Source organism: Chiroxiphia lanceolata, chromosome 3, assembly GCF_009829145.1.
Source record: "Chiroxiphia lanceolata isolate bChiLan1 chromosome 3, bChiLan1.pri, whole genome shotgun sequence".
Classification (NCBI taxonomy): Eukaryota; Metazoa; Chordata; class Aves; order Passeriformes; family Pipridae; genus Chiroxiphia; species Chiroxiphia lanceolata.
This window is the reverse complement of record NC_045639.1, coordinates 9,445,655-9,468,435: the sequence shown is the minus strand read 5'-3', so window position 1 is coordinate 9,468,435 and position 22,781 is coordinate 9,445,655. Positions and strand designations below refer to the sequence as shown.

General features: G+C 43.6%; 1 protein-coding gene and 1 long non-coding RNA gene across 4 annotated transcripts in view; one reads left to right on the top strand and one right to left on the bottom strand.

The window, feature by feature from the left end:
* Positions 1–9,279, bottom strand: part of HNRNPLL (heterogeneous nuclear ribonucleoprotein L like) — a 28,089-nt gene extending 18,810 nt beyond the window's left edge. Inside the window, exons 1-3 of the mRNA XM_032682877.1 lie at positions 8,949–9,279; positions 672–790; positions 317–554 (exon numbers count right to left, since the gene is read on the bottom strand). Coding sequence (XP_032538768.1) covers positions 317–554; positions 672–790; positions 8,949–9,149 — 558 coding nt within the window. The 5' untranslated portion in view covers positions 9,150–9,279. The remainder of the gene's footprint in view (positions 1–316; positions 555–671; positions 791–8,948) is intronic.
* A 249-nt stretch (positions 9,280–9,528) lies between these two features.
* LOC116785096 lies at positions 9,529–22,750 on the top strand. Of its 3 annotated transcripts, none has more exons than XR_004356380.1 (5): positions 9,529–9,853; positions 13,945–14,118; positions 14,384–14,589; positions 15,188–15,261; positions 18,534–22,750. It is a non-coding gene; the product is annotated as an uncharacterized LOC116785096 (long non-coding RNA). The 3 variants fall into 3 exon arrangements; XR_004356381.1 differs by lacking the exon at positions 18,534–22,750 and adding an exon at positions 15,617–15,748; XR_004356379.1 differs by lacking the exon at positions 18,534–22,750 and having other exon boundaries at positions 9,530–9,853; positions 15,188–15,573.
* Positions 22,751–22,781: the final 31 nt, after the last annotated feature.

Below are 22,781 nucleotides of genomic sequence, written 5' to 3'. Positions count from 1 at the left end.
AAGAACAATCTTGATGTTGTGGCAACACATTTGGAAGTATTTCAGAAGCATGCAGCAACTTAAAACATTTCAAAATCCTGACCTCAGAAGTCTTCAAATGTATTGTGAAATATCCATACAAGACTGAATCATCTCAAAAAACCCTCCCTTTAAAACATTCACATTACCTATGTGAAGATGGTATAAAGCTTTGGTAGGTGAAGTTAATTTCTGACTCAAATTAACAGATAATACACAATGAAAATAATATAACAGATTGCTGCTCTCTGCTTTGTATTATTTTATGAAAAAACATCAAATAAAAGAAGAAACATACCACTGTAATTGGGTAGAGAGGATTCTGAATTGACAACAGGAGAACTTTATTTCCACCAGATGGGTCATCAGTGTTCCCTGGCCGAGTAATCCTCTTACTTGTGGAGTAGTTGAAGAAGGCCTGCTGCCCAGCAATATACACAGGTTCATCTGCTGCAAATGTTACACATTTCTTTGCACTTTCTACGTTTTCAAACTCCACCAGAGCCTGGCGTTTAAATGGCATCATCATGACATAGCTGGTGAGAGAAACATCCCAGTAAGTTTCCCTACATGCTTACTCAAAACAGCTCCCAAGCCCCACAATGGCCACATATGACATGTTTTTTTCTAAACGAACCATCTCAAAGACATACCATATGGTTCCAAACTTTTCAAGAGCTTCCACGAGATCTGCTTCCACAACTGATTCACACAGCCCTCGGACATGGACGACAGGAGAAACAGAGACTTTGTGATGACTTCCCCCGGCATCCTAGCAACAAAATGACATTTTAAAATTCAACACGGAACAAGAAATACTGTTATCGTTAACTAAAATTAAATTTGGTAGACACCACACTAGGTCCAGAAGCAGCCATCTAAACGCACAGCCTAAGCACATGTTAAATAATTGAACTTTTCTTTCCAAACAGATTGCCAAGTTCCGTTGCTGAAGTCTACTTAAAATAAAAAAGCTTTTCAGATTTAATTAATCTGTTTGCACAAACAAGTTTTTTCTGATATAAAAAAAAGTAGCCTATTTAACACTGGTTGAATTGCAGGAGGTCTTACACCCTATTCATTAAGAGCATAAAAAAAAAATTAGGACATGCCCAATAGCTAAAATATTTCTGACACTCTTCCTGTTTGTTGCCAGTATTTGTTTGAGACAGGTTGGGGGAACAAAAAAAGCAAGAACAAACAAGGGACATCAGTAAACTGAATGAAAATTGTGCATTTTTCTAATGTATGTAGAGCTGTGCTCCACAATGCAAGAAAATGCCATTTCTGGACTACACTTGAAATAATTCTGAATATTCTTCTAATTCTGAACACTGTTCATACATGTTTTTAAAGACTCACAATGCTCTCTCCTTTCACCTCAAGGTTGAATACCATTAACAGATCCAGACATTGTACATTAGCATACAGAATTCCCACCATGAACATTTTTCAGAGCTACCACCATGACTTCAGGCAGTCTTAGTGTTCAGTGTGACTGGAGAATTTGGGCTGGAATCAGCTAATCTTTTCATGCAAAGCCTGAAGTAAGGCTGAAATTTACCTTATATATTTTAAGACACTGAGGGTAAAAAAAAAAAAAAGAAATTATGTACGCTAATCATGAGAGAGAATAAAAAAAGATTAGAGATAATAAAGGGCACGTTAAAATATACTGCAAATATCCAGCACTCAAATTTCGTATGTGTAACAGCAGTGTAAAGTTGATGTATTCAAATTTAGCAACTACATCAACGTGTTCAATCTAGCAGATCAAGTCTTGTTGATTTTTCACTTTCTCATAAACAGTAGTATAGCAGAGAGGTTCTCATCTGTAGCACAAAGGAGCATTAAGCTCCAGTAATTAAGTAACCACAACGACTGCTACTACTACTGGACATTCCTCTCTTCCCTGTCCACTTGAACAACAGATTCAAGGAAAAAACCACATTCCAGATAATTACAAATTGAACCCTGTGTTTAACTCTTGTGTTACATATGCAGTTCTCACTAAAAAATTACACATTTTTTTCTTTAAGTCAAAGATTTGACCATTCTGTTTGAGCCAAAAGCCAGCACTTCAGACTTCCTCAGATGTCAGAACAATCTGCTGTGTAACTTTTTAAGCTTAGCCCACATTTTATTTGTTTGCAGTATGAAAGCATTTTAAGTGGCAACACATTTCTTTGAATAAGAACTCTGACAATGCTGGTAAAACACCACCAGTGATATTGGCATAAGATATTTATATCCTGAATCAATCAGCTCAGGTCTACAGCAGCAGCAGTGATCAAAGTAGTCATGAAAGGTTAATACTTTGAACTCCAAATGCTTAGGCAACTGCAGAAGGAACAAAACTACAGAGAGGTTTTATTTTCAGCTTATATATTCTTAAACTACATTCATATTTTTCAAAGCTGAAAGAAGCACCTAAGGAAACCTTCAAAAGAAAACAAATAATAATTACCATTTTTCCTGCAAAGCCTATTGCTCTAAGGTGTTAAGATAGCAGGCACTTTTACTTTATTTACGGTCTACAGAAAAATCAAAAGTTATTAAACTGATTATTCATTGCCCTGCATAACTGCTACTATCTTAAGATCCCAGTCAGTGCTAGGGCTACACATTTTCTGTTAGGGTTTTTTAATATATTCAAGAAATCTCAATAATATTTCTGTCTAACCAGACGGTAAATATAAGCAATGATTTGCTCACTGAAGCAAAGGTTCACTAGAAAGAGTTACTAGCAGGTACTAGCAGCTTAGTACTTGCTACTCGCTACCTTACTGAACTAGTACCTCCAGAAATCAAGTCAAGCTTTTCAGAAGATGGATCATAAAGGAATAGTATTTTGCTCTTCCTCCCCTTCCCAATTCAAACTTCTGTTACAGTTTCCATTCACATGTGTCATGCATAACCCTTTGTATTAGTAGATACAAATCTTTCTAACTCTCTCAAAAATTAAGACTTTCATAGTTGCATCTTCAAATCTGTTCTACAGGAATTATATCCACATATACAGGTCTTCTCACTTCTGCAACTTGAATTATTCTCAGAACCACCAACAAATTCAAATTTTGCTACCTTTTGTGGTTAAAGCAACATTTGGCTTTCCAAGCTGAATTTCTTTCTCCCATAACATCACACAGAAAAGCATTCTTTTAGCAAGGTTTAGTAAGAGATTTAGCACGAATCAGAAGCTACTGCTACTACAGTAACCTGTTCAGAAGCTCAAGAAGCATGGAATAAAAACCAACCAAACAAACAAAAAGCCCCCCAAACAACAACAATCTCCCCCCCCCCCCAAAAAAAAAGAACACAAAACAGGGAAATGTTGCCATGAACTTAAGGACTTACCTACATAGCAGTTCAGAACCTCATTTACACAGATAAAACCACTGAGGTGGCCAAATCAGAGGGTCTCTGCTTTACTTAAAATAGTTTCTAGCCAGCAGCACAGGAACTGAGCGTAAGTCAGTCCTGAGCCAGGAAGCCTCAAACTAACATTCACAGAGCATACTGGCTGTTATTGTTAAACAGGTTTTGCAGATACAAAGCTACAGTATCAAGCAAATCTAAAATGATCCTTGATTTCCTCTAGAAGGAGAAACAAAACCACTAGACCACATGAAAAAAATCAAATGTGGCTGCATAGTGTAAAGTGCATCTACAGCTGAGGTCAGAATGTACACAACTCATCCAACTGCTCCTGTAATTTCTTTCCAGAGATGAAAAATACAGGATTTTGACCAAGATCTCACAGTCACTGAACCTTGAAAACTACACGAGCTGGCACATAGGCAAAGGTCACATCAAAGCATCTGCTCCTGTACAGACTAAACCACCACCATTATTTCTCCACCTACAAAGGAGTCTTTCAGTCACTCAACTCCCATGATGGCACAAAAGCCCCAGGCAAAACTCCACCATGACCCTTGCACTCCCTCAAATCCAGGAGAACAGAGTAGCTGATGCTGTTGTTGTACCATTAATACATATATATATATACACACAGCTTAGGGGGTTTTGAAAGCTCAATAACAATTTCTTGAAGATCATCAGCTGGACAGAAAATGCAACTATTTAAACAGATAACAGAAACAGACTTCCTTTCTGTGTGCTCAAGACCAGTAACAAGGACAGAAAAGGTCTCCCTCAAGAAGGAAGCTAAGAACATAAAAATGCTAACCTTGAAACAGAGCTGAGGTACAAAGGGAAGCACTGACATAACCAAGCAGATGAAGTAAAAACAAGTGACTTCATATAGGTAAGACTGTAACAGAAGCAGCTTCAAAGAACAGCTGTAGCATTTTAACATCCATTTTTTTGTGACCTACATAGCTCTAGACAACATTTGAAATATATCAATGGTTTCTTGACAACTAATTATGATCTTCCATTCCAAAAAAGAAGAAAGTAATCATGGGCTCTAGGATGATGTCTTTCTTGCTCATCAATTCTAGACTGAAACTTTTTCACCAACTGTTTGCACAAAAATGTGTCCTTTGCCCTTTCTCCAGATGCTTTCCAGTCAGTATACTCACATTAGTCCTACTAATTCATAATACCTTTTTTGAGCATCTGCTTCTTTATCTTTTCACTGCTTACCTCCTCCATCTCTCTTTTTTTCCTTACTGCACAAGGATGGCACTCCTCTCTCATATTCTCTCCCCCAGGTACCTAAATATATTGTTATTTAATTTCTCACCATTCAGATTATCCTATTTACTCTCAACTTTTTTCCTCTCTCCCCATGCCTCTTAATTGCTTTGAACTTTCTTTTATAAATAAGAACTGGAGGCCGAGGGGGGAAGCCCTAAAAGGTTGCTTAGTAAGTATATAAGTGCCCAAAACTTCATGAATGCCTAATTATGGACTGATCTGCATCCAACTACCTCGCAGAATGACACAGGTAGCTAAAATTATTGCACTAAAAAGGCAAAGAGAAGGTACACAACACATTTCCTGATAATCTCAGTACTGCCCACGGGGAGTGGTCTGATGATTCCATACTCTGGAAGTCTACCTGACAGTTCAGTTTCATTTTGGATGACGAGTTTGGGTATCATTTCTCTTGTTTAATGCATACTTCTTCCTAGCATTCTACCCTTTCAATGATTTCAACTGCTACAGAACAGAATATCAGCTCTCTGCCAATTCTGAATTTGCCCTGAAGTGGTCAGGGAGTTGGACTAGATGACTGATGCAAGTCCCTTCCAAATGAAATAGTCTGTTATATTTTCCTCTCTGCTCAGCACAAACTGAACATCCTTCAAAAAAAAAAAAAAAACCAACCAAAACCAAAAGCCAAGCAAACACCACCCTAAAACAAAACCCCACACAACACTGTGATCAGGAGATTCAACCCGAGATACTGGAAGAAGAACTAGCCTGAAGGTAATGGTTACTTTTTTTGAGAGAGAGGACAACGGAGGGAAGATGACTTACACTTACTCCAAAACCAATTTCTAGGATGTACTTCATTTAAGAAACAGATACTTGAACAAGTCACTGGAAAATAGGTCAAGATCTGAATTCATTGCATCCAGCTGCTGTTACCACACTGTCTGTGACAGACACCAAGCAACTGAGTTGCAAAGAGAGCTGCCTTCCACTCACCACCAGGCAAGAACACTGCCCAGGAAGTTTCAACAGAGCGGATGAGAAGCTGCACATTTACGTCCCTATCTTACCTTGCGGTAGCTCATATGTTTGTGTATTTAAACACCACATCTCACTTCCCCAACTGTAAAAACAGGTATAATAGATCTTCCCTACCTCACAGAAACGTTTAAGAATAGGTATGTTAGAGACAGCGATGAAGTGGATGTTACAGGTTGTATAAATAAAACATTAATCAATAAAACTGAAATTTAAGGGAAGGAGAGGGGATGGAGCTGAAAGACCCCCTCGACTCCCTTAAACACAGCTCTTAGCCCACATTTTCCCAGTGTCCTGACATTCTGCTACACTGCAAATCTGATTCCTCTGCCAAAGCCTCATTAGCATTCAACACTGCCTCTATAAGGGTCCTTCTTCCAAATCGTACTCTCCCTCACTGAATATTTCTGCAAGAACACATCCTGCTCTTTCCCTGGTCAACATTCTGGACTGTTCCTGGCTCTCTGTGCTCCTCAGTCTGGAGATGAGCCATGAAGAAGAGGGTACACATCTAAGTTATGAGAAGTGTCCACGTGAAAGTCTTTTTCAGCCAAACGAAACAATCCCAGAACAGGAAACTGCCACAACAATAAATACAGCCCAGGAAGGAGACCCCACCAACCTGCTCAGCAGGGTCCTACCACAAAGAGCTTTTATACAACAGGTGCATTTAATCCATGAGTGTACAGTTCACTGATATTCCAGGGCATATGTCAGGGGAAAATTAAAAAAAAAAAAAAAAATCAAACAGTGAGGCTACCAGACTCCTACCACTCTTTTTACCCTGGTCATCCATTTTCCCATTTCTCCTCCTAGTTCCCCATTCTCTATAGTTCCTCCTACTTATTCTTTTTCTGCTCTCTTCTGAGCAATCCAGGATACTTCCACTTATTCCTTCCTCTCAGCCTACCTTCATCTTGTATGTCTGAACCCCATACAACTTTTATAAGCTGAGAACATTTCCCTGCAGAAAAATTAATAAGATATGTCACAGAATAAGTAAGTTTCCTGTACAGTTTTGCACCTATTAGAGAAAAAAAAAATAATGAAAATTCGTACCAACTCTATTTAATAGATGCTGGCATTTTGCTACTAAATGCTTCACAAAAATTACTAACAAAAGCACTCAGTCATTCATTTTTCATATATCCACTTGATGTTATTATATCCACTTGATGTTATAGCTTATTTTTAAAAAACTAGCTTGATCTCTACTATCAAGACAACTTCTGCCTCTCCAATAGTGAATATGGGAACACAGCTTTGCCAATAAATCCCCACTGACCACGTACCTCCTTGAGGTACACTACAACTGACACAACAAGCTGCCTAAAAACCCTCATGTTCTTGACCTGCTACACATTTGCTTCAGTTTCTTTACTCACAAGACTCAGCACGTGCCATTCTTGAGAGCCTAAATGTAAAGTTACATACTCCATACTCTCATTACCTAAAGGGGCAGGGCAGCATTACTGCACATTAACTCAGAAAAACTGAGATACTGATACATCATGAAGACACTCTGAGCCAGAACCCAGAAAGAAGGAAAAAGAGAAAGGTAAGAACCAGTTGATTTCATAAAGTAATGCAGAAAAGAGCAAAGGCCAGAGCAGAATCTTGTTGCAACTTGAAACACTCACTGCAGGATGTCCAGCTCTCCTACACAACAAAATTTCGAGATAGCTTAAGCAAATATATGGATTCCATTCAGAACTGGCCTTTAAGACAGAGGCCACTGCTAAGTCTTGACTGCAACAGAGACGATGCTGCATCACAAGAAACTGGAGAATTACAATAGTTCTCTCCAGAGATGTATTTTGTTGCAGTTTATCAGGGAACTTTTGTAATAACGTGCTAGTTTTGGCTGGGGCGAAGTTAATTTTCTGCATTGTAGAATGAGATATAATTTGTATTTGTGCTGGAAACAGTGTTGATTAAATACAGACACATCTTCCTTACTGCTGAGCAGTGCTTACTGCACAGAATCAAGGCTTTCTCTGCTTCTTCTACAGCTCCAGCAGTGAGCACAGCCGAGAGAGGTGACCTCAGCTGACCTAAGGGATATCCCAAACTGTATGACATCATGCTCAGCATATAAAGTGAGGGAAAAAGAAGGAAGAGGGGACATTGTGAGTTTTCTCACTTGTACCCTTCTGATTCTCTCCCCCATCAGACTGGGGGGGAAGGAGTGAGAGGCTGTGGGGTGCTTGGTTGTAGGCGAGGGTTAAACCACAACAACAAATTGAGCAGGTACCCTCTCCATCAAAAGATTTAACTGATGGAGAAATGGTAACAGCAAATGCTCTCTCACTAACTTATTCCAGCGACAAGTTGGGATAACTTATCTAAGCAAGTTCATTTTAACAAAGCATAAAACAGGTATTCTAAATGTCGAGGTTTGCCGTTAAACGGACGTTTTCTTGATCTGGTTTGTTCAAGTAAGAAACAGAAAGAGTCATCAAGAAGAAAAATGGTCACAATCAGACGGACAGTTAGTTAAGGAATCAAACAGCAGGCACAAAAGTGTTGTTAGCCCAAATTCATGGGTCGAGGACTATCTTGATACTTAAATGCATATTCATGAAGAAAAGGTACGTCGCAAAAAACAAAATATAGTGAACCGGTGTGATTATAGCAACGCTTGTGGGGGAGGAAGAAAGTAGAAATACAAATGAATTTAAAAAGGAGGCAATCGTTTATGAGCAGCCTTATCACTGTACTCTGCCAGACACAAAGGTAAAGCGGAAGGATGAAAGGTACCCTCTGCCTTGGTTTCAACACATCCCCCCATGTTTCTATAGTTACGATCAGCAACAGGGCAGGCACAAAATGTGCAATGGCGATACTTCCCTAAAGGCAACCCAGCTGCCCACGGGAACACCGGCAATCCCTGAGTCTCAGACCCGAAATCCATCCATCCATCCATCCATCCATCCATCCATCCATCCATCCGCAGGCTCAGCCCCTTCACGCGGGCAGCTCCGGCGAGGAACAAGCGCACGTCTGCGGAGCAGAGGACCCATCCCGGTGTCCCCCGCCATTCCCGGCCCGGAGCGCCTCCATATCCTGGGTGGCCCCGACCCCGGGAAGGCCTCGCGAAGCCCCCCGGCCCCCCCTCTCGGGCAGGGCCCCCCCGCCGGGGCAGCAGCGCCGGGGGCGGGCGCGGCCTCGCTCGCGGGAGGGGCGGGACGGGCCGGACGGGCCCCCTCCCCCCGCCCGCATCTTGAGGGGAGACGCCCCCCGCCCGCCGGCCCCGCGTCCCTCCTCACCCCGCCCGAGAAGCCGCCGCCGCCGCGCGGCGCGGGGGGCTTGTCCCGCCGGCCCTCGCTCTCCTCCGCGCCGCTGTACTCGATCTCGCCCTCCTCGGCGGCGGCGCTGGGCTTCAGCCGCTTGGCCTGGCTCTCGTAGGCGCCGTCCTCCTCCTCCTCCTCTTCCTCCTCGTACCGCTCCCCGGACGACGGCGACGACATGGCCGCGGAGGGGAGGGAAGGGAAGGGGCGGGAAGGGAAGGGGCGGCGGGCGGTGAGGGAGAAGCGGGAGCAGGGACAGAGCCGGCGGCACCGCCGACCCCGAGCGATGCTCTGCGCCCCGGCCCCACACACGGCCCGCCCCGCGCCGGGCCCCACCCCCCGCCCGCCACCGGTGTCGCGATTGGCTCCCAGCCGGGGAGGGAGCGAGTGCGCCGCGGCGATAGGTCAGAGGGGATGTCAATCAGGAGCCAGAGCGGCGGCGATTGGGCGAGGAGCGAGCCCGTCAGCGCGCGGTGAGGCGGCCCCGGCCCCGCCCCCCGCGGTGCCTCAGGGTCGGGCGGGGGAAGGCAGTGGCAGCGGGGACGGTCTGAGGGGCGTCGGGTGTCCGCACAGCGCCTCTGGATCGGCGGCCTTTTCCTTGCCCACCGCCGCCTCTGGCAGGCCCCGCCGCCTTTGTCTGCTTCCCGGAGCCACTCATTGGGCGGCGGAGGACGCAGGCCCCGGGGCGGCCAGTGTGTCCCGGCCGCGAGGGCCACGGCATCCGCGAGTTGCCAAGGTCACGGGGGCTTCGGGGAGCCGTGAGGCCGCTCCTGAGCACCCATACCTGGCCCTCGGCCCCTTGCAAGAAGTTCAAGTGGGCCGATGGGGTCCGGTGTCCACCGGTGAGAAACAGCAGCGCACTTTGTGCGATCCCTGCGAGCCCGGTGAGCATTAGACTTGCTTGCACTCCTCGCACTGTGCTGCACGCAGGTCTGTGTGCTGGCAAATGGTAGGTCTGCTCGGGTTCCTTTTCAGGGCCATGTTACCGAAGGTGGCTCTGGGAGCCCGTTCTCTGCGTGTGTGCAGAGAATCGTACAACCATCCAACAGCCCAGGCTGGAAGGGAGCTGGAAAAATCATTGGTCCAACTTTTATGGGAGGGAACCTAGATGAGGTTATCTAGCACCCTGTCCAGTAGCAGCATGGAAACCTCCCATGACAGGGACTCTACCGTCACATCCCTGGGTTCCAGTCACTGGCTGTTCTTACTGTTAAAAAATTCATGTTGCTCCTTGTCTTCTCCATGTGGCTCTTTGTGAAGAGAGATTGAGATATACTGAGGTATACTGACATTAGCCCCCTGCCCCCAAGCCTTCTCCAGAGAGATGAGACCTAACTCCTTCAGTCTTTCCTCATAGGGCAGGTTGTCCTCACCACCCAGTTTAGTGTCATCAGTAAACTTGATGAAGGTGCTTTCAACCCCCATCATCCAAATCATTGGATGGACAGCATGGAGCCCAATGTCAATGGGGGGGGGGGCACTTGTGAGAGGTTGCCAACCCAAGTTAAAAACATTAATCACCATCCTCTGAGTGCTGCCTGTTAGCCAGTTTTCTACCCATTTTGCAGACCACCTATCCAATCTGTGTCTTGTCAGTTTGTCCAGGAGAAGACTTCTTTGTGAATGGAGGCATGGCAAGAAGACTCCCAATGTTATAAGTGGCTTACAGGACTTTCTAGCTGAATTAGTTTCTGCAGCTGTGGATGCCAAACCGAGATGGATGTGGAGTGGAACCTTGCTTGAAATAGATCACTGGAGAATGGATACATGATTGCTTTTTCACTTGAGCAGCCAAATAGGAGGGAGGGAAATTATTCAGAAGACAGCCAAAGTAAATGCTATTATTTTCTTCTTCTTTGTGTGTGTGTGTGGGGAAAAACCCAAAGGCCCATACCTATCAAATAAAACATGTTGTTCAATCTGAAATGGTATTTGTAGGCTTTGAAAGCTAGAAAAGAAAGCAGATAATGTTGTTTACACATTTTCTGTTATTCTGAAACCCAGTAGTAAAGGCACTCCTCCAAGAAGTAGGCGGAGGTTCAGTTTCCCATTCTGCCTGGCATGATTTGAATCTGCATCTCTCAGCTCATCTAATCACCTTATCTTCAAGCACATACACTTGATTTAACTGAACTTGCTGTGTTTCTCACATTCTCATTTTCTTTTTGGTCTTTGTTTCTTAGTTTATGTTTTTCTTTCAGTATTTCTTATACCTGTACCTATTTTTTAACAAAGAGCATTGCAACTTTGAGAGCATACAGTCCACAGGGCTGAAGCTGTGCGTACATCTGTTGTAGTTTGAAACAGCCAATGAGGAACATGCCATCTATGAACATAAAGCACTTCTTTCCAAATACACTGCTGATATTTCTGCTTACTTGCCAGATGAAGTTTCTAGTAAATTAGTTTTATGTGGTAGAGCTCTGGGATTTTAGCAGACATTTACACCATAACATTGCAAAAAGTAACAGCGTGAGAAATCACAGAATGTACCAGAGTCAGAAAATGGCATTGAAATGCTGCAATAATTAGATTTTCTTTAATAATATCCTCCATGTACTTAGAAGTACTTTTCTGAAAATGGAGAAATGACACCAGGCCCTTCCATGTTCTCCATAAAGGTTTGGAACGAGATGATCTTTAAGGTCCCTTCCAACCCAAAACCATCCTGTGTGATCCTGTGACATACTGTTTAACCAAATTCTTATTTACTGAGTGTTCTCAGAAACAGCAGAGTTTCAGGATGCCTCTGTGCAGTATGTGGGTTCTAGTGCCACTGGGTAGCAGACCCTGCTTTGCTGACTTAGTACAGTATTTAATTGTTCCACTGTGGAGATGTTAAGATGTTTTACTTTTTTAACTTGTAACATTGAGGCTTCCTTGCTCACTACTGTGAGCATCCTTGGAGCAGTCCTTTTTTCTGCCTGTGCCTCATGAGTAGGAAAGGAGGGAGGGAATATGGAAATACACTCCAATTATGTAAGTTTGTAACTGAGCATCTGACTCAGCAGACAGATTTCACTGTTATGTTGCTCATCAGACCTGCTGCTTTTGTATAAAAGAGAGAGAGAGAGAGAGAGAAGAAAGATGCTAATGCTGCCTGAAAGAGTTCTTTTCATACAATTTTTGTTACCTGGAGGTGATAAACAGAAGTCATGGTTTCAGTCCGCTACCCTCCAATAAGAACAGCAATTAGTTTTATTTGCTTGCCACTGTGCAGTCGAGTATAACCACATAATTACAGAAAGAGCAGAACAATGATATGAAGAAAAATCCCCAAACCCTGCAGAAATTTAAATCGCATAATTACACTCATAGTTTGGAATTACATGTTGTTACCAGTACAATTTTCTCTCCTCTTCCTTTTGTGCCCTGCCTTTCTTACATCCTTTACTGTAATTTACATTACATTAAGCTATTAGCTCACTGTAGCGAGGAATGTGTCTTACAATGCTAAAGCATTACACTTTCAGGGTTTTGGTTCCTTCTTGGGAGTTTAGTCTCAGCAGTTTAAGAAATGAGTGCTCTGACCACCCTCCTGCTGGAAGTTGCCTCTGCCTCAGTTGCGGAGGGATGGTGAAAACACCAATATACCTGGGCAAACCAAACTGGGAATTGCTTCTCAGTTTTAATTATTTTATTATTTTCTTTCTGATTTGTCCATGTTCTCCTCTGGGCTGGACAGTGCTTGCTTCTCCTTGCTACTTGCTACTCTTTTCAACCCACCAGCAGCCTAGAGACTCCTATGTCTGGGTACTCATTGTAGGACTTCTGAAACCAAAGCTTGGTAGTACTAAGCATGTGATACACTAGTTGTTGTCAAGAGGAACCGTGACTGCTCAGCATATTTGACACTGGCTTGAATACCTAAATTGGTGTGTGCTTGGGTCGATAAACAGCTGTGGTAGAGGTCAGATCCACTGACCAGTAAGGACTTACATTGCCTTACATGGCAGAATCACCAAGCCTTGCATTGTTGCCAGCACTTCCAAAAGGATCACAAATACTGGGATATTTATTGTTTCTTAAGGCATCAGACTCCAAATAACTCCAAGTTTTAGTTCTCTAAGTAAACTTAGAGAAGTTTATCTCTGTCTAATGAGTACTTCTTAAAAAAAAAAAATTAATTCCTTTGATTACACCTGAAAAGCATGATTTTTAAATGCTTCCATGCCAGGGCCAACTCAACAGTAGTCAGTTCAAGTACACAATCCATAAAATCACAAAAGCAGATCTCAGGTTTTCTTTTGGATCACCTGACACAAAGTTTTAAAATGTTTTTGTTCATTACCACTATGTTTCTGTCTATATATAGAGTCATTGTGCACATAGATGCACAGATACACAAGGAGCTTAAAAGTGATGACACTGCTTTCTCTTCAGACAATGTAATATAGGCAAGTTACTTAAACCAGTTGCTTACCATCAGTCACTGTTTTTAGCTCATCTTCTTACACTGAGCTGGCAACCTCAGAATTGGTTTTCAGAACCGAGTGCAAAATAAAATTGCATTATCTGTGAAATCAGGCCTTAAGCATTTCAAATGGTCTCTTGAAAAGTGCATGGCCAGAACACATCTGGCCAAAATCTGTCTACATATCAGTCTTCTACCCCTGCAGCAGACTGCAGCAGCTGCTCACTCACATGGCAGTGATGCACTTCCCTACAGCAGTGAAAAATACTCAAAAGAAAACAAGTCAGTTTTACCAGTGATGAGCTGAGGAGCTCTGGGCTCCCTGTCTGAGTGGGAGGAAAGCAAAAACTGAGCTATCTGGGCACAGCCTGCTCAGTACACCAAGTGAGGCTGAGGCCCCATGAGCAAATGAATCAATGACTGTAAAATAAAAGTACTTATCACAACAAGTTAGGCATGAGGGGACAAAATCAGCTTGCATTTAAAACTTTCATCTTGGCATGTTCCATTATGTATGTTTTTGACTTTGCACGCTTTGTTCTTTTTCTTTGTTATACACAGCATGTGTGATTACCCTCTGTTAAAAGGATAAAAAGGCAACCTGACAGGTCATCCTGTAGGATTTTTCAGACTTGAATACAATAGAGATACACTAGCAGAAAAGAGCCACTACACTTGTTTGCACCGTTCAGCCACAGCAAAGATAAAAGTCCCAGAGTTACGGCTCTTCCCCAGGTATGGGGCCCCTACATGGGTGGTGGTTTTTTACCTTTATGGTTTGTTTGGTTACCAGCATTGGGTGGACAGTGTAATGTATCTGTCTAGCCAGTATTTCCTCTCTCTGGTTCAGATCACTTTTTTCTGCATAAATAGTAGACACCATTTGTTGTTTAAGACACTGTAACAGAATATTCACATCCCCATCAAGGGATGGCTTTGCTTCTTTGTGGCTGTAGCATTAAATAACTGCAGTTCCAAAATTTCTTCCTTTTGCTGGCAGGTTGCTGGATTGTTGGCATGTCCAGGAGACGTGGATGTGCCACACACATTGGCTGTGCCCTGTGCGTAGTCAAGTGCTCTGAAAGAAACCCAGGCAACTTCCTTGTCCTGCCTGGCTCAGGAAATGTGGACACAGAATCATGAGGAGCGAGCAGGACATTGGGGGGTGTGGAGAGAAAAGAGGGCTGACCAACACGGCCTGCAAAGGTAAGAGGCCCTAGCTACCTGTCAGTGTAATGCTCCAATCCTGGGGCAGCCTGTCCTGCTGAGGAGGTCAAAAGCTTTCCTGTTCTGTGGACATAAATCATGCCCTTAGCCAGGTCTGATCTTTGCTTACAACCTGAACTGCCATCTGTGGAGAAAGTTGTATCCAGGTACCAGGACTGTCCTCCCTGTCTTAAAATAGCCGCTTCATTTTAAAGGCAGAGATCTTGGAAGCATTTTTTTTGTTCCTGAGTGTTGCATCTTCAAGGGAGAAAATGCTCACAATTCTGGATTTATATTAGGCAACACTTCCTAGAAATGATCAGTGCTTAATTTGTGAAACAGGGGTTGCTTCTCAGAATCACCACTTGGTAAGCACCTGTGAAGAAGAGCTACCAGAGCTACCAGAAAGGATGTGATTTGCTAATATAGTAGTTTAATTGAAGTTCTGTGGTTTGCATTTTGCTCTTCAATGGCGAAAACTTAACTGGAGCATAAGGTTCAGTATCTAAGTGAGAGAATGTCTGAGAGCCAGGTGCTTTCCTACAAGTTATTGTGTTCTATTTCTAACCTTGATCTCCTTTGTCTCTTTCCATTCAAGATGGTGCAGCACCACTAGACTGCTTTTCTTGCAGTGACAGGAATGCAAACTGGTGATGGATTTTGATCTGACTGGTAAGAAAAAATGTCTACAGGGTGAGACTGGGTGCAGAACAGATGTTTCCCTATCCTTGTGTGGGTGGGAGATGCTACAACCCCAGAGCACAAACCAGCCTCTTATACATTTGTTTGCTTGGGCAGTGGTTTAATGCACATTATACAGCACGGATACTTTGTAAGAAAAAAGCAGTTCTGCTATATGTGGTACATCAGGATTAGTTCTATTGCTTATCATTAAGATGTTGTCTACATTTATTTTCGCCTATTCCAAAGAAGGTTCTGGTGGCTAAAGCCATAAAAAACATTTTGTACCATTTTACCTAGTTAGCTGCAATGGCCTTGAGGTAAATCCCTTGTGATTTCCCTACAGCATTACTTTTACCACCTTCCTGGACTCCCCAAGCATGACACTAGCACAAGGATTTTGACTATAACAAAGGGGGTGAGTTCACCAAGTATTGCTTCACAAGAAAGAAAAGCAAAATAAAATTAAATTAAATAATTCCCACTTGCACTTAGCTCTAACTGACATCATCTAAACCTGTGACAATGACATGGCTGCTGCTGCTGCTGGCAGCACAGATGACAACACTGTGTGGGGGTGGAGGAATCGGGCTCAGTGAACTCGTGGTAGGTATCTATGTGCAGTCAGCTATCTCTTATGCAATTGCAATACATATTACCACCTGAGCTACTCCATGACTATTCATTTGTCTGGCACAACCTCCCTGCCTGAGGAAATGCTGTTTATACAGATAAGGTCTATGGACCATCTTTGCTACCCCTCTAGAGCTCCCATGAGTTGAGTAGCAAGTTGCACTTGATGAAGCATGTCCTTAGGGTGCCATTGACACTCTTTCTTGGGTGACACACTTCAGCTTTTCACACTCCACAGGAGCATTCATGCATTGTCCAGCAGTTGCCACACATTTAGACAGGCTACCTACCATACAGTGATGTAAGTAATTTTAATGACATGTGACAGCAAACTTTGGAGATTTTTTTCATCTTATGATGTCTTTCTGGGAGAAGAGTTGCTGCTGAGAAGAAATCATTATTATTATGCCAGCAAGAATACTTACCTAGCACAAACTGTTTCGCCAGTAGAGGAAGGTTTTTGCAGCCTCCCCAAATTTTTAATATAGCTGCAGTTTTTGCTTTTAATATAACAAGGCTTCCTAAAGTGCAGGTTCTGAGTCATTGCAAATGTCAAATATAAAATAATTAATAACAAAATTGATTCCCAAATTAACCCAAAGAAAAATCTAGTGGTCCAGAAATGCTCTCATTAATCATTCTTTAGACCAGTGCTGCCAATCCTAGAAATCAAGTCGTGAATTACACCTGCTCCCCACCTAAACCATGGTTTAAAGATCAGAAGTCGCATTTTTGTGGCTAAATCAATCTGAACTATTTTGTTTGCCTTGTGGTAACTTGAGACTGTATCTCATCCTTGGATCATGTTTTTAATTATGCTTTAAAGTCCCCATAACAACTGCAGATTTCCTGTTTAAGGAAAGCCAAGATTCTCCTACATCTGAGGACACTGTGGTTAAAGAAACAAATTTTGTTACTCTGCTAAAAGTGCAGGTGTTGGCCACCATGAATACAGCTGTTTCAAAGACAGATGACATTCTATGGAATCAAGTAATACACTGGACTGATTGTGAAATTTTATCTTCACATACCTTTGATTTACTTTTTTTGTTCTTAGAGCATCTTGACACATAAATACTTTTTTTTCCCCCTCTGCATTTAGGATTTTGTAGCTTAAATATTGTCTCTACCCGTGTGCTTCAGGGACAATTTTGAGTTTTTGGTATGACACAATCCACTAGGACTACAAATGCTGCTAAATTTTCTGATAAAAAACCAGAAAACTTAACCCAAGGGCTTTATAAAAGGGCCATAGGAAATTCCCAGATAAGAAAAAAAAAAGAAACATCACAACAACAAGTTTAATACAGAACAGACACTTTACATGTTCTCATAGTTGAAGCCTGCACAATGGGACAGTTGGGAGTTAAAGGTTTGTCTCTCTAATCATAAAAAGAAATTTAAAAATACAATAGAGAGTCATAAGTCCTTGCAGTGAAGCACTTCCAGATTTCCTGTATCATTTTTTTTCAGAGATTTCCTTAACAAAGTCTATCATCCTGTCTTACCCTGGGATTTCCATGATCTTTAAGCACTATCCTTAGAGACACTACCCAAGTAATCTTGGCTACATCCACACTGTGAGGGGAAGAGGGCTTGGGAACACCAAAACCATGTCCTCTTGAATTCCAACCAGCCTGGTGTCAGCTGAAGGCAGGGTACAACGAGCCTGTCCCAGGCTGGAGGGACAGGCAGACAAGGCAGGCTGAGCCCCCATACCCAGCATCCATAGGCTCTCTCTGCCTCCGTGAGGCTCTGGGGCATCAGAGCAGTCCTGGACTGCCACTTACTGCAACAACAGCATCACCCTTGGCTTTCCAGAGCTATCCCTCCATAAAATAAATCACCTTGCTTTAGTTATACCAGTGTTGTTGTCGTTGCCTCATATAGGAACATGTGGGCATGCCAAAGGGTGCTTTATCCAGCACTACCTGGGGAGAATGGGGATGCTCATACAACTCCCTGTTGTTTTAGCTCTGTTGGTAAAGCACTGTACTTAGCAGCACAGCTGTGTAGACACAAAACCTGTGTGTATGCTATGCCTAAATTGGGGAGTGGGGGAATGGATCTGCACATCTGCATGTGTGAAGTAAGTTCTTATCACCAGCTGCCTGCAAGCCAAGCACATCCCCCTCCCACATGAAGGCCCCCAGTTTTGCCCTGTGGTTTCCACAAACACCCTCCTTCCCTTCAACTCTGCTTCTTGCTGTTGCTCAAACAGGAACTGCTGTGCATTCACAGCCTTTAGTAGGTGATGCTCTAATCTCCCTTTGGCATCTCTCTGCCAGCTGCCAGTGCAGCCATGTATACATCTGAGAGCAAATTTTCTAGGACAGCACCATGAGGCAAAATGCTTTCCCTATTTGTTTTCTCTGTCCTTTCATCTTATCTCCTCCTGCCCCCCTCCCCCAAGCCCTTTTTTATATCCTCCTCCCCTTTTGCTGTCCTCTGAGTGCAAAACCAAATTGATACTTGTTCCTGGTGCTGGGACCCTTATGTAGGTCAACCCCTGTGAGTCATGAGTGTGGTCTGCAGTCAACCTACAGCTGCTTCATGATGCAGAAGGGTAATCGGGCTTATAATTTATTTTGCCACTTGCCCTTGCCTTTCTTCTTCTACTTCCTTGGCAGATCCAGAAGTGCCATGCCATGCCAGCCCATCTGGCTGTGAGCTGCAGTTTTGTCAGTCCAGCAGCCCAAAGCAACTTACAGGCCTTCCTGTTTGGTGCTTCCTCCACGACAATGCAGAGCCCTCTTCAGAGATGCAGGTCCTTACAGCAGTTACTTCACCAGTGGAAAAAATACTGAATGAAGCAGAGCTGTCCTACTTGTCATGTTCCTGCTCGACTTGCTGAGGCATTTTCGAAACTCCTCTGAGCCCTGCACCCACTCCTTTGTAGGGTCCTCAGCACTGTGCATGTCTCAGTGTGAGCCTCAGTCTCTCTCCCACAAGCTTTCAGTAACAGAAATGGAAAGCAAATCCAAGTCTTCGCCCCATCAGAAACCGCAGCTGCAAAGCTGTCCTACTGTTGCATAAGCTGCTTTTATTTTTGAACCTTTAGACCTGTAGCACATCCTCTGCAAAGGTTAAATTCAAAATTAGCTGCACAAGCATAGAAAGGAGAGAGGAAAGTCTGTCTCTTGGCATACATTATAGTCCCCAGCCCCCTCCAAAACAACATGGAAGTGTCTCTGGTTCAAGGCAGCCTACACAACAGCGAGCTGCAGGAGCTGTAAGCTATTATTTTAGTTCCCAAGGAAAGTAATTACTATAGCAACCAACACATCTGAATGGCTCTTTGGCTGCTACCGAGATACAAACAACTTGCGCACAAAGGCACATCAGAAACGTGCTGTGTAAAACGTTCTCGGGGAGCTCTGCTTTTTGTAGAGCTTTATAAAACGTGCATAACAGGCTTCTGAGAAATGACTGCCAGAATAACAGCAAGCAATTGTACCATGCCATGATCCCAAAATAACCTAATCAATGGCTCAGTATATTTGCCCCTGAAGAGATGAAGCAAAAAAACTGCAGGCTCCATTTTAAGCCTGTGTGCCGGGAAGTACCCAGCTGAGCTGAAGATACATTCAATGAGCAGACAGTAAAATGGTGGGGAAACGTCTCCCCTTTTGTTCTGTGTACTGATGCAAACTCCCAGCAGGCTTCAAGTGCCAGCTCATCCCTTGGGCTTATACAGAGTTTGTCAGAAAAAGGGATTTAATTACAGCCTTGTAATGCTAGAGGGTGTAAGAAGTCATGTCTGCATTCTTTTCTGTATCTGTGCAGCACTCAACCCCCACAGACCCCATCTCCAGCTGCAGTGCTGGGTACATCACTTGCTATTACTGAATAAGGAAGCTTCTTGAGCAACAGCAAACTGTAATCATTGGCCATTGCTTAAATATTACAGCATTTGGAGTGTCTCTGTCACCTTCAAATCAAAATGCCAGTGGTGTAATAACAGCTTGATAGTTTCTGGTACCTGCCTGCAAAGCAGCACCACTTCATGGTGCTGAGACAAACAGCTTAGATCCCCAAAACGAGATCTGGTCCAAGCAATCTGGCCCAGGAGTATTGTCCGAAATTTCCCCACAGGACACATACACACATGTCACCTGTCTCAAGGATGGTGAGTACCATTAACATCACACTCCTGCTCCATTGCACAAGGCAGCTCTGATGAAAATGGCGGTTATGGATCTGGGTAACAGAGACAGATAACAGAGATCTCTGTTATAGAGTTAGATACTATAAGGGTGCACAACATGTCCCTTCCCAGATCTGACCTGCCTTTTAAAATGATCTTTTAATCAGTTGAGTCCTAAAGGCTTGCTCTGGGCCCAGAATAAACTGAAAATTACAGCTGGATTTAACATAAAGACAAAATTAAGGAAGGAAATGTAGTGATGTAATTTATTACAGAAGTGCCCTACGACCAAATAGAAAAAGGATCTTGGCATAGCAGGTTCTGCACGGCAGAGTTTTGGTTGACTGTAGCCTTTTAAGCAAAGTCACTTTATTTTGGATTAAAGAAAAACACCTGAGAAAAGCACAAAAATAAAGAATTCCTAAGAAAATAGCACAAACATATATGAAATCCAAGGACTCACTTCTGTCTTGCAAAATGGTAGCCACCCTATAAGCACCAGGAGTTTTCAAACTGCCGGTCCCAGGGAAGTAAATTCTCCTCTGTAATTTTTCTCATTATAAGTTTGTTTTCTCATAGTAGCTCCCTCTCAAAAAAAAAAAACAAAACAAAACACACCAACGAAAACCCAACAAAACAGTTCTTTATCACAGTGTGCCTTTTTATAAGCTCTTTGGTTGGGGAAAGACAGGACCACTCACTCACAGGGTGACTTCCCAGTTTGCCTTTGCTACTAAACAGGAATATCTTGCCTGGTTTAGAGGAGCTGGGACCAGTGGGACCAGGCTTCTGGGCAGCATGTAACCTGCCTTCATGCCACACCTCTGCTATTCCTGCAGGGTCACTGGCTGCAATAGAGCAGATAAATCCTTGTTGCTCACAAACATTTTGTGGTTTGGGTCGGAAAAGGCTGCTGCAGTGCCTTTTCAGTGAGAGCAAGGGAAGATACAGAGTAGAGAGCTATTGCACTGCCCGGCTGCTCATGCAGAGCTGCAGGGCAGAGAAGTGAAACCAAAGTCTCAGAGATGAACAGCAAGCTCTTTTGAACACTCACCAGCTGTGGAAGTGCCCTGCTACCAATGCCAGGTGGGTCCAGGCCCAATACTGCGGTTTTCTCCTGCGAAGAAAGAAGAGAAAAATGCAAGGAGCTTGCATTTGACCATCATTGTAAGCAAATCTCAGTGCCACAGTGAATAAGGCCCAAAACAAACTCTTCCTTAAAAATAGAAATCCTCAAGGTCATGAAGCAGGACTCTTGGAATACCTTGCTCAGATTCTAAAGCTGACATTGCTTCTTACTGTTTCCTGCAAGATTCAGGCTTGTGCCAGCTGGGTTTTTTTCTAGTTTATCTGCTAGCTTGAAAATTGAGTGCCTAGTTCATTAACAGATTTGTCTGTGGTATTGCTTTTGTACTTGGAACAGCCTTAGATGTCACCAGGGCTTGAGTGGTCTTGCATCTGTGAAGGTAGGTGAGAAAATCAGGGTGTCCATGGCTATTACATCAGACAAAGAGTTTGATCTAGACTTTCTCTGCTGCAAATCAGAGAAGTAAATCAAAAGGGCAACCCCTGTCATGTTAAAAAAACTCACAGGTCAATGAAATCTGGTCTTTGCAAAGCAGAAATGCTTCCTATATCTGGAGAAGCACGTTAAGGGAGAGGTGCTGAGGGAGTCAAGGTGCTAAGGAGTGAGCTTCTGGGAACACTCTGCATGTGAAAACACTTCATAAATCGGTTATAAATGAGGTTGACCTCTCTTCCATCCATCAGGGGCCTTCCTCACTCCAAGGTTTGTGCTGCTCCTTGTTGTGTCTCAAATGGGAGGTAGTATAGATGAGCACTAAAAAGGATGTTTACTTGCAACGTTGTTTTTGGATAGAGAGCACTGATTGAGAAGGTGCAGAAGAAAACACAGGAACAGGCATTTGTGTTACACAGCAAATATGAGGCTGTCACCAACAAAGAAGCACAGGTTTCCAAACCATCTCTGCTCAGCCCTGGGTAGGAGGTTTTGTTTCTGTGTTGGATTGGAATTTGTAGTTTGTCTTGTCAAAGGATGGTGGCTGTGTTGGAAATTAAGATTTAGCAACCAATGGTTGATTGATTGAGGCTTTTTGGTGGCAGTTCTAGGAATTATTGGTTCTTTGAACAAGTTCTGAAAATGGGCTCATAGAAATACAACCATATCAAATTGTAGTGAGGTTCTCTAGCCTTGCACTTGAGCCTTGCCAAGAGAGGTCACAAATATGCTCATACATTACTTACATGTTGCCAGGGTTTTTCCTGCAGACTGAAGTTGCCTGCAAAGACCGGAGACAGGCAGAGGTCAATATTTCGGAAGACAATGATTTTTAATGGAGTCTGGGTCAGAGCCACAACTTGGAGAATAACAACACCCTGGCCAGCAAATACCCTGACCCTGATTTACAGCTCCGTCAGCAGGCACTGCCTTCTGCCTCTTGTGGAGGGACTAAGGGGGGGAGGACAAAGGGAGAAAACAGCTTTTTGTCGTGCCACGCTTTGCAGGGGCCGTGAAAGTCGTGTCGGTGTGATGCAAGTGGGGCACAGGAGAGGGTAGAGGCGATGGTCCGTCCCCCGGACTTGCGAGCTGGCGGCTGCACTGCCCGGCTTGGCAGCGCCCGCCTGAGCACCGCAGCCTCGTTCTCTTCTTTCCGCATCCTTCCCGCTCCCCTCGGCCACCTCCCGCCGCCCGGACCCGGCGGCTGCTGCC